The sequence below is a fragment of the Populus trichocarpa genome, chromosome 3 (genome assembly GCF_000002775.5).
Source record: "Populus trichocarpa isolate Nisqually-1 chromosome 3, P.trichocarpa_v4.1, whole genome shotgun sequence".
NCBI lineage: Eukaryota > Viridiplantae > Streptophyta > Magnoliopsida > Malpighiales > Salicaceae > Populus > Populus trichocarpa.
Window position 1 is genome coordinate 7,241,534 of NC_037287.2, and position 12,839 is coordinate 7,254,372.

The 12,839-nt window shown below is 35.2% G+C and overlaps 1 protein-coding gene across 1 annotated transcript; it reads right to left on the reverse strand.

Moving 5' to 3' along the window:
- Positions 1–1,992: 1,992 nt before the first annotated feature.
- Positions 1,993–11,213, reverse strand: LOC7461776 (ABC transporter G family member 29). The gene is given in 20 exon segments (XM_052451214.1): positions 1,993–2,503; positions 2,596–2,850; positions 2,970–3,141; positions 3,236–3,463; positions 3,557–3,690; positions 3,780–4,154; positions 4,250–4,582; positions 4,792–5,114; positions 5,229–5,382; positions 5,504–5,613; positions 5,737–5,897; positions 5,995–6,593; positions 6,709–7,010; positions 7,271–7,361; positions 7,738–7,791; positions 7,894–7,970; positions 8,079–8,238; positions 8,325–8,409; positions 8,537–8,746; positions 10,788–11,213. Coding segments are annotated over 20 exon segments (4,494 nt in total). The 5' UTR covers positions 11,186–11,213; the 3' UTR covers positions 1,993–2,230.
- Positions 11,214–12,839: the final 1,626 nt, after the last annotated feature.

Consider the following 12,839-nt stretch of genomic DNA (forward strand, 5'->3'; position numbering starts at 1 on the left):
ACTAAAATGTCTAAATCAGAACAATATTGATAAAGGGATAATAATTACACTGAGAAACCAGTAACTGAAAAGTTAAATCAAACTACCTATGACTTTTCTAATATTTGAGGTACCATGACACGTTGGTAGACGGGTGCACTTGATCTTCAAATATAAATTACTAAATTATTGAATTGATAATAAATTAAATTGTTTAATTTATTTAATTTTATTTATTTAGAATTATAATTTATATTTGAGCCAACATATTAGAAATCTAATGAGTCACACACATTAAGAACCATTAGTCAGAAATTAAATTGGGATAATTAATCATGTGTGATTTGATTGAAAATAATTTTAGAAATTAAACACTATAATATATTTAATTTAGGGATTATAATTCTAGTTCTAGGATAATCAAGTAGGGACTTGATTGATTAAGTTAATAAAATTATCCTTAAATAATATATGGATATTATTTAAAGGAAAAATTGATATCTAACCATTTATAGAGTTTTTAAAATTTCCTATAAATATTAAGCTAAGTTTATTATTTTGATAGAAAAAAAATTATGTTAGATAACTTTTATAAAAGAACTAAGCAAACATAAAATTAAAGCTAGCACTTCAGGCTTATTAAATTCCTCTATTTTAAATAGAAATTTAGAAGATCTTTTACTGGTGGTTCATTTTAATTACTGTTGAAAGTCAGATAATTAAACGATTTGTGATTTACAACAACCCAACCCTAAGAATTTAATCAAAACCAAAAAAAATCAAATTTTCAAATAAATTTAGATATATATGAGATCTTAAAAACTTAATTAATTTTATTTCATTATTTTCGATGCATACATGTGTTTTGTGTCAACCAACAATTCCACCATTTCATACAAAAAAAAACCTGAACACAAAACCCATGAACGAAATTTACTATAAATCAAACACGAAAATCTTACTCCATTAAAAATGAATTTTGATCCATAATTTATGGTTCTCACCATCTTCTCTCTGTCAGTAACTACTCCAGGGAGTCATACAAATGCTGAATAGATCAGGGGCTCTTCAACAGTGATTTGAGGGGAGTGAATGCAAGTCTGTTCACAGTAACCTGAAATTCTTGCAAAGGTTTCTTGATTCTTGGGGAATCCAGAGATTCTAACATAACATTGCCTTTAATGTAACCTCCCGTTTTTCTACTTGCCAGCACATCCAGCTATGTTGTCTTTCCAGCCTCGCTGACTCCCATTAAAGCAGTCAGGGATCCTGGCGTAAAAGCTCGAGTAATTTATGAAACAATCGTGACCTAAATCAGGACACCCTGTCACTTCTTGACCCTTCATTTCACCATCATTTAACTAGTTAAGGTAGTTACCATGAAATGAAATTCTAATATTGGGTGCACAGACTAGGATGAAAATCTTGACGAATCAGACACTATTAAGGTTCAAAATTGATGAATGATATGGAAATAAAATAAATTTGGTTGCTCGAATTGTTATATCACAGGAAAGGACAAAATACATAAGAGTTTTTACTTCTTGCTTGCTTTGTTTCCATTGATTGATATGATTTCTTTCTTTTCCCTGTACATTTTCATGGGCAGATCGCTCGTTAGCTTTTTCCTCGGACATAATTACTTGTGGTTTGCAAAGAGCTATTAAAAAGAATCACGGAGTTCGACAAATGTTAATGATGTTTGTCGAAGGATGAAAGAAAAGATTGTGTATTCAACCTTGAAAGATTGCCAGAAGGTGGCATAAACTTACGGTTTAGGTACATGAGCGAGAAGGTAACCAGAACATCGAACAGAATGGTGAATCCAAGAAGTCCTGTGGATCCAATCCAGTTCCAGTTTTTCTTGGGGTCTACATCAACATTCTGCAGCATTGCCACCCCCAACTTTCTAGTTTTTTTTATGACTCCCAAAAATATTTTGAAATTTTTGAAACATGAGCATGTTTTCTCGTTTTTTATTAAGAAAATAAAAGATAGAAATGAAGTAGAAAATTGGAGTTAAAAAATGAAAAATACTTTTCATCAGCGAACAACCTCTTAAATGTCATCTAAACAGTCATGGAAGGCCACCTCAAAATAACAACTTGTTATCTCAAGTTTTTCCCAGTTTTAAACTATAAAGAGATTGGATCACTCTACATTTTGATTCTCTTCATTGTTGAATACAATAATAAAACATTGCTACCTATTATATATCTCCAAGCTCAGCTTGACATACAAATCTTGCTGCCTATCTTGCCTGGAAGTTCAGTGTCCTTATGCAGAAGGCATACAAAAATGCAAAGAAGACTGTAAAGCCAATTAATACCGCAGCAACCGGCCCCATGAAATCTGGGTCAAACCCAAAATGGTCTTGTATATAAAACTTTATTTGAGGATTATCATCATAACCAGGAACTTCAATGGTGTCAAGAACATCGCCATACTGGGACACAATCAGTCCATATACTGTCCACGCTACAGGGCAAATCCAATAGTACCAGACCCACCACTTGGGAATTTTCTGAAATCTCAAACGGAAAGTAACAAAAGTGTGTTATTACACTAAGTCGAAAATGATAAAAAAAAATTATACTCTTTAGAAATTTAACGTACCGGTCTTGGTATAAAGAAGCCAGAGAAAAGATTGAAGAGAGAATAGAATGTTGCTGCAAAGATGGCTGCTATTTGGTGGTTTGGGGTGACGGCAACAGCCATCATTCCGTAGTACGTGAAGTAAAGGAAGGAGAAGAAATTGATGAAGAAGAACCAGAAGAATTTGGCTGCAGTCCATTCAAAGGCCACCATGGCATATACAATTAGTGTATAATAAGTAGCTTGAACAAATACGTATGGTATTTCACAAACAACCTGCATGCATGTCACGTATGTGTATATATAATACAGAATCCGGTCAGTCAATTTGATGTTAATAAGTTGCTATATACATATGTATGTACAAATGCTTTAAGGATACAAGATCGACTCACCTGTGCAATGGCATAAGGTAATGCAGCATACATCCCAGCTGCTTTTTCTCGGTAAAACACCGTTCTTTCAACAGCTACCACTGGTTGTACTGTTTGGCAGTTGTTAATACCAACAAACAAGACAGAAGAATACATGGCACCGATAATCATAGACAGATCACTTGAGCTCTCCCTGAATGATCAGACAACGTAAACAAATTTTAATTTAGCCTACTGATCAGGAATATGTTAGAGTTCTTAGCCAGAGTACGCACTCGACAACTGACCTTCTAGTCCCAATCTTCCAGAATATGCTACCAACCATAAGAGCACAAAGCAAGGTAAAGATGTATCTAACAAGGTTATAATCAGGAGTTCTCCAGTATGTCCACCACTGCTTCCAGAGGCAAGATTTGAACTGTCCCCATATTGACTCCGAATACCGTGTGGCAAAATACAGGTCTTTTGCTCCTGGCTTTTGCGTGCTCAACTCCTTCACCAACGCCTTGTTTCTCCTGCTCATAAGGAAACATGGATTGAGTTTAAACCTCATAATTTAGCATATAAAAATAAGCAAATAATTCTCATGTACTTGTCACTTGACATACTGATACAAAGATGAACATTTGTAGTGTTCTGCAAAGTCCATTCCAAGCCGGACCTCAACTGCAGCTGAACTCACTTCTAGCATCCATGTTGCTGGATTGTACTTCTCTTTTATTTTAGGGACTCCGTGAATGGCCTGTAAGATGTCAATACCCGTGATATCAGATTATGAAAAACATTTTTATCAATTATTGGATCGATAAAATCATAGAGAGATTAAATTACCTCAAAGTACTCAATGATCTTGCAAGAATTTCGACCCAATGTTCCAGAGTATATTACTTGTCCTCCCCTCTTCATTAATAACAATTCATCAAAGGCTTCAAAGATGTCAATGCTAGGTTGATGAATCGTACAGACAACTGTTCTTCCAGTATCCACGGTGTTTCTCACAGTCCTCATAACAATGGCAGCTGCCCTTGCATCAAGACCAGAAGTTGGTTCATCCATGAAAATGATGGAGGGATTAGCAACCAGCTCCACTGCTATTGTTAATCTCTTTCTCTGTTCTGTGGACAACCCTATAATTCCTGGAAGCCCAACTATAGCGTCCTTGAGATTGTCCAGCTCTACCAATTCCGCCACTTCATCCACAAAATTCTGAAAAGATAAATCCCACCTTTTATTTAGCTCGTAAACTATCACCTCAGATTTTAATTATGATTAGTTGAAGTCTGGAACAGTAACAAATTTACCATCTTTTCTTGTTTACCGACTTCTTTAGGGAGACGAAGAAATGCTGAATAAATCAATGATTCTTTAACAGTGACTTGAGGAGAGTGGATATCATTCTGTTCGCAATACCCAGAAATTCTTGCAAACGTTTCCTGCTTCTTGGGGAACCCGGAAATTCTAATATCACCGTCAACGTATCCACCAGTCTTTCTTCCGGCCAAAACATCCATCAGTGTGGTCTTTCCAGCTCCACTGACTCCCATTAATGCCGTGAGGACTCCAGGCCTAAAAGCTCCTGTTACTTCTCGAAGTAGCTGCAACCGATCCTCTGGAACTCCTTGCTCCTTCATTTCCTGTTTTCATTCATTAAAATTGGTTAGCGAAGGAGTTTGAGTGGTATTTTATGAATACTAGCTACTCTCGTTTCAAAAGCCCATGCTTCTAGTTAGCAGTGTCTTTATGCAAGAATTATGGTTGATAAGTAGCACGTCCATAAGATGAATGGAACATTTTATAAATTGACGTTTGGGGCACAGTGAAAGTAGAAGGTATTGATTCTTACAGGAGGCATGTCCACAAAATAATTCACATCGTCGAAGGACATGGAAAGAGGAGTGAAAGGGAGGACCATTCCTCTCTTAGGAGCAACTCCATTTGCTGCTTCAAGAGTTGAATCAGAATTTTTAATTGGTCCACTGGGATTGGATGGGCTGCTCATTCTCAAGAGTTCAATTTTACCTAATATATTGCAAGTCCATGTAAGGAATTCAAGCATTTTATACAGAGCATTGAGTTAGGCTAATGACTGCGGGAGTGAACCTTTCTTTGACGTGGTTCCTTCTTTTGTTGTTTCCTCAGAGATTATGGCCTGTGGCTTTCCAGGAGCTATTGTGTAAAACAAAAACATGGAGAAGATTAGCTACCTTAAAGATGAGTGAATTGGAAATAGTTAAGAATTTCACAACATTCATTTTGATAGAATGTAATGCCATGACTTACGGCTAAAGTACTCGAGAGAAATGGTGAAGAGAACATTGAATAGAACAGCAAAACCTAGAATAGCAGCTGTCCCTATCCAATACCAGTTCTTATCAGTATAAACACCAAAGCTATCGAGCACTGCTGCGCCTAATCTGGTAGCGTTGTCTGAAGCCTGAAATGCAATCAAAATATACTTCTTATAAACAAGTTTAAATCGTCACTCTAATATATTTGATTCACAATCTGAGACGGGTGATGCTGTAGATAGAATTATGTTGGACATGATATCATACCAGTTTGTTCATCCACCTGGGAGCGAACATTTCGTTCACAGCTATGGCATTGTAGCCATAAGACAAAGGGGAAACCCAGTAACCCCATTCCCACCAATTTGGAATGGTACCTGTCACCATTGTAGCAACTCTTATTTAATGTATTGAAAGCCAACAACTGCAGAGAATTCTGAGACGGGGACTAACATTTGAGTACAATAAAATTATATTTGAGGTTTTTGTTTCATTCTAACCTTTAGGTAAGATGAAACCTCCAAGCAAGAAAACAAGGAGCAGAGTGAGAGCCCCGCCTGTGTTGGCAATGATCATGGTCCTGCAGACCCCAGCAATAAGCCTAAAGAGGCCCGCAGCCATTTGTTGAATGAAAAATACCAGTAGCAGTTGCTTGAAAAACCTGCAAAACAGGCAGGATGATATCTCACTCAAATGATCATGCAATTCAAGAGCATCTTTAATTTAGAAGTTCTTGGTATGGTGGCTATGGTGGTTACCTGTTGGCTTCCGGTGCAAAACCAATGGAGTAATACGTAATTGACACCCAAACAAGAGACTCGATTATTGACGATGGCAGCTGCAGCAAGAAAGTTGGCAGGGTGAAAGTCCAGGCAGGATGGAATTGTAGTTCTCTTTGCTTGTAAAAAACAGGAAGCCTCTTGATTACAAGTGTGAGCTCAGCGAAACCATTGAAAATGTTAATGATGATGGTAAACAAAAGAGCACCAATATACACTGCTCCATCTTCTTCATTTCTTGTATGCATTTTAGACTTTATAAACAGCGTTGACACTATAATTGCCATGATAATAAGTTGGACCGTCTTGGCTACATAAACATACGCATTTCTCCGAACCAAAATCCATTCTCTATCCCAGCATGCCTTGAGTAGTTCCATTTTCGGAACTGTGTACTTTGAGAATGATAGTGCTGCTTTGTGGCCTCGGGACTTGTCAAATGGCAATGAAAGCTCATTCTCTATTCTCATGCCTACATGGAACCTCTTGAACCTCTCAGCAAATTCCGGGACTGTTATGCATCTATATGGCTTACTTCTGTCAACCCAATACTGCTCTTGGTCTTTCTTTGAAGTAACCTGCAGTCACAAATCATTAATCAAACTACAAGATGTCTGTGTTGATATTGGCTAAAGCCCACCCATCGGGTTAGGTCTGAAATGTTAGGCTTGGCCGTTTTCAATGGGTTCTTACCTCTAGTAAGAAATCAGCAGCGCCCTTTCTCTCAGGGCAGCGGAACCCACAGCTCTCAAAGAAAGCAAGGATGTGCTCTCGTGGGCCCTGGTACACAATCTGGCCTTCAGATAAAAAGATGATATCGTCAAAGAGATCAAACGTCTCAGGAGCAGGCTGGAGCAGGGACACAATGACTGTGGCCTCAGTGTGGTGCACAATATGCTGCAAGCACTTCACTATTTGGTATGTTGTGGAGCTATCCAGACCGGTAGATATCTCATCCATGAATAGTGTCTTCGTGGGCCCAACCATCATCTCTCCTGAATTAATTAATTAATTAATTAATTAATTAAAATAACTCCCAATAAGAACAAGCATCAAATGCTAGTAGCTACACGAGCACCTACAATTTGACTTGCTCAAAATGTTATACAGTATGTCCCAGCATACATCCACTGTTCTTATAAAAGATTTACTGGGTATTTTAAAATGAGATTATGATTTGTATCGGTGAAGTTAAGAGCAATTCAAATAATAATTCTAAGTAAATAGCTAGCAAGTAAAAACATAATAAATTAACCTGTCGTCACTCGCTTTTTCTGTCCACCCGATATTCCTCGTATCATTTCATCTCCTACAACGGTGTCCTTGCATATATCGAGTCCTAATATCTGTCTCATGACAACAAAACAAAGGGAAACAATAAAAGTCAAGAATAAATTAGCCCATTTATCCTAGAAAGTCAAGTATCATGACAGCAACATTCGTGTTTTTTCAAAGAAAATGGGACGAAATGCTTATTAGTTGGTAGAGTATTTCCTTAAAAAAACAAATGAAGGTTGGGGTCAGCACAGCCCAGCTACACCAACATGGTAATTAGACGTCAGTCAACGGAGCGAGTGACGAGGAGAAATATTTCAGAAGAGATCTTGAGATCGTCAGAAACTTGAAGAGTCATGAAGACAACTCCAAGTTATTTCAATTCCAATTATCTAAAGCAATAATATATATTAATTCCATGGCTAGGGTAATTCTCCTTGAGCTTACTTTGAGTGTGTAGTCGGTAATAAGACTGCTTTGAACTCCTTCCATTGCAGTTGCCTGAAAATTACAGATGAAATTTATGTGATTTCTATATTGTGAATGGCGGAAACTTGCTCTTTCTTTGTAGCTAGACGTATAATATTAGTGCTTGGCATTTACCTTCATGAAAAGATCCACTTCTGCCTCTGGAAATATTCCACGTTTCTTCTCTTTGCTTACAAGTGCACTTAGGAGATCTATGAGAATGAGATGATTGATCCAAAATTACTTGTTTTAGCACTTAATAAACCAAAGTAAAGACTGAAGTTTTGGCACGCTCAGATGTATAATCAGTTAATTAATACCATATCGTGTCCCGACCCCCTGACACCTTGATGAGAAATCCAAGGTTTCTTTCACAGTCATTTCTCCTATGTGAGCATCATTTTGGCTGATATATGCTGATGATTTCCGTGGCACAAATTCATCTAGTCCATATCCATTATATGTTATGTCTCCTTTAACCTGCTTCAACAATGGTTGATGACATCCATCATTTTCAAAAACTTGTATAAACAAACGTCATTCGTATGCCTTAATTTGTCACGAACCTTGAGACTCGGGTCCAGCTTTCCTGCTAGAGCCAACAGAAGCGTTGTTTTGCCCGAGGATGGTGGCCCTAATAATAGAGTCATCCTATGACAGAAACAAAATTTAAAGCTCTCGTCAAACTGCTGAAATGGACGTTTCTTAGAAGGCAGGCATGCAAGCTAGCGCTGGTTACTGTCTTGGCATGATAAAGTACGTAGTTCAATCTATTTACCTTGATGGTTTTATAAGCCCGTATGCATCTTTGAGTATTGTGAGCTTTGTTCTCTCAGACAAATTAATCCCAACCATACCAAGAGCTGATTCAGCAATGTTTCTTGCAGCATTTGGAAGGGTGGGAAGAGCTCTGGTGCCAATGTGACAATCAGCTTCAACGGTTAAATGTTCAAACCTAACCTCAATTGTTGGGAGTCCGATTCCAGCCCTGCAATTACAAGGAAACTATTAGTAAATAAATAAATTTTAAAAGGTACAAGTGTACTATATTATTAGCACATGCTAATGCTATGACAGGTCGAATCAATTTTCTTTGAATATATATAAAAAAAAGTGTTTAGGCATTCCTATCTTGTATGGTAGAATTTTTTTAAAAAATTATGTGAGATTTAATTTAATGTGATTAAGTTAATTTGATGAGTTTAAAAACAATCTAAATAACTAGTAAAAATATAATTTTATTAAAAAAAATTCATGATAATATTTTTTTAAAAAATTCAAGATGACAACATATTGGATCGATCCAGATTAACCTCAAGTTAACATATCAAATTCACGATTTGAATTATGATATCGTGATAACCCCAAAGAAAACAAATCGAAATAAATTATGATGTTTAATGCCAATCAACTAAATATTAAAGGATGAAATTGTAAAAAAAAAATAATTAAAAAAAAACCCAAATAAACAACTCATGTCAACTTGTGTTAACCTATCAAACTCGCAACTTGGATCAAGAAATCAAAATATCCTCATAAAAAAATTAAAATAAATTATAAAGTCTAATTCTCAATTAACTCAATATTAAAAGATAAAATTAAAAAAAATCAATTAAAAAAAAACAAAAAAAAAAACGGATTCAAGTCAGGTTAACCCGTCGAATCACGATCCAAGTAATAGAATCGGGATAATTTTTTAAAAATAAAAATAAATTATAAAACTCAACTTTTAATTAACCTTAAATAAAAAAATCAATAAAAAAATTAAATTAACTCAAATTAACTCAATAAAAATCTTAGATCGGTTCTGTTTGTGACGAGGACATCATTGAATTCACAACCACTTTCACTGTAATCCTGTACATGGCTTTTGGCTTTTTACATTGGACAAGCCGATGACTAAACAAATACAAATTAGATTTCAACCAAAATATATATATATATATAGAATAAGTAATGATGTGGTAGTTGTATGCGGGCCAAGCTTGACTTGATCAAATTAAGATTCCATTAAAATATATATATATTGTTACTGCTTTTTTGAAGAAAGGCCAGGAAAATTAAAAAAAAAAGGACTTATTTTTTTAATTACCTTTATAGTTATAGTTTAGAAACGCGTAATCCGCGTTTCTAAAAAAATTAATTTTTTTTATATTTTGGATCATTTTGATGCGCTGATCTCAAAAATAATTTTTAAAAAATGAAAAAACATTATTTTGATGCATTTTAAAATGAAAAACACTTTGAAAAACAATCACAATCACACTCTCAAATAGTCCATAGAAAAGAATCATATACGACTTCTGTTGATTTAATTTGCTTCTAAACATCCACGTACTAATAAAACTATAGTTTTAAAACTCGACCCGGCCCGGGACCCGGGGCTGAAACCGGATCGGGTTGATGAAAAAATAGGAAAAGTCATGACCCGGTGTGACCTGGCCGACCCGGTGGGTTGACCCGGCAAAACCCAGTCAGATACCCGGTTGCAACCCGTAGACTTTTTTTTTTTTTTACTAAAACGACGCCGTTTTGAATTTTTTTAAAAATAGGGATTGACCCAGCTAACCCAGTGATCCGGTCAAAACCCGGAACCAGGGTCTTGGACCGGGCCAGCCACCGGACCAGGTTTAAAAACTATGAATAAAACAGATGAATAAACCGTTCTCTCTTGTTATTTTACACTAAGTGTATGATTGTAGTACTATATGTTAAATATGATAGTAACTTTACGGTTCATTTAATTTTCTTCTCTTTTAATTCAGATTATGAAAGTTGATCATACATATTCATGGCAAGGTTCAGAAACATATTTCCTTCGAAACGTGCATGAGAAGATTCAAATTAATGCATATTATTAATTTCGTGTATGCTTCTAACAGGGTTATATTGATTGGCTTTAAATATTTCTTTACAAGAAGACTATACATTATATAGGAGGGGAACATAAAAGAAAGCGGGACAGCAAATTAATACTGTAGCCATAATATGTATATCATGAGAGATTAATTAATAATTAAGAAACTTACTTGTCAACTCTCTGTCTGAATTTTTTCAAGAATTTTTCATTATCTTCCTCTGCAACCTTAAAAAGATTGTCGATGAAAGTTTTCCTGTCATTCATGTCAAGCTTTCTCACATCAACTTCTCTATGCAGCAGCAGCTTGTTGCCTTGGACCTCGGACTCCACAAAAGACTTGATGATACTTGTTCTTAATCTATTGTATGTTGGTAACTTCTCTATGGCAGCCCATTTTAGAGCCTCTTCATCTCCATCGACAAGGCTGGTTCTCCTAGAATCCCTGCCAACAGAAAACACGTCATCCATGTTCCAACCAGCCCTGATCAAGCTCCTGCTTATGCTTCTGCTCAAGCTGCTGTGACTTGATCGTCTGCCAGAAGCTCGCGCTTTCTCCTCACCATCCATCTTTCTCTTATTCTGAATTGAATTTAGAAGAAAATGGAATCAATCTCACATCATGAAATGGACAATGCAACAGAAAGGAAATAATTTATGTGTTCCAAACAACAACAACAATATTGATAAAACAAAAAAAAAAACAGAGAGAAGACCTTCTATTGTTTGGTTGCTGAGAGAGAGTAAACTAAGCCCAATGTCAAACAAACGTTAAGGTGAGCCTTTTACTCCCGCGGGGACAATAAAAGAGCATCAAAGCCTGAGCCTAGAGAACTTACTCTCGGTGGTTTCTTGATATTGTTACAATTAAAATGGAAATGATGTTGAATTCTCTTATTAATTCTTAGGAGGATGGAATGAGAGAGGGAGATGATCAGGACGTTGAAGGAGGATTGGATGAGTTTTGACTTTTGAAAGTTCACTACTTAGCCTTTCACTTTCTCACCAATAAAATCTTGAAAAGTCCTCACTCTTTCTCTTTCCTTGTACGTACGTACGTAGAGAGAGGAGAGGGGTGGGTTTAATTAAGCTCCTTTGCTCTAGAAAGTTAACTTGAGGGTATGTATTGTATAGTAGCAGGTGAGAAAGAGGTGGGTGAGGGAGGAGGGAGAACTTTTCAATGTTAAAATGAAAATAAAATAGAGTAGATGGCAAGTCTTGGATGCATGTGTGTATTCCGACGTGATTGGCCATTGTCCGTTTCTCCATGCAATGTCCATTGGAAATTAATTTACTACTACTCTCTCGAGGATACCCTGATATCATAATAATAATAAAAAAAAAACTTCAAAGTACCTTAATATTAGTGGCAATCGTGTTGATTATTTTTCCATGTCAGGATTCTCGAGTGTAGGTAAAAAGAATAATAAATTCTTTGTTTTTCATTAGATAATTTTTTTAAAAAATTATCACCTGTTATTTTAATTATTAAAAATCTTATCTAGTCTTTAAAATATAAATAAGAGGATTGAATTGCGTATACAAAGAACATATCATCACTCCTAGTACACTACATCTAAAGTAAGTTATATTATTTATTTATTTGATTACTAAGACACTGTTGTGTTTCTTCTAACTGTAGGTCTGTTAAATTGTAAAAGTCGGTCCACCCTAGTAGAGTAAACCATGACTTTATGGGTCAAACCTAGTTATTCTAGAATCCAAACATATTTTTGTATTTTTTTTTTCTTTTAATATTGAGAATACGTCTTACATATAAGTTTATAATCTTTAATATTAAAATAAACACATTCATTTTTTTGGTATTTTTGAAATATAGATCAAATTCTTATAAATTTAATAAACTTGTTATTAAATAAAAATACATGCAAAAGCATGTATTTTTATATATATTTTTTATGCAAATATGATTTTTATTTGAGAGACTTGAACATAAGTAATTTAAAAGAAATATTTAAAAGTATTTTTGAAAGAAAGATTTTTATTGTTTTTTTGTATTTTTTATAAAGAAAACATGTTTATTTAATACTGGAAAAATATCTTATGTGTAGATCACTCACAAATATTAAATAATAAGGGACAAAATATGAGAAATATAAAATTTGCAAATAGATCCCTTGAAGGTATAAAATTGAATTAATTTAAAAAAGAAAAGTTGTGTTTGACAAATACTAAAAAAGAGAAAATCAACATTGCTGGAAAA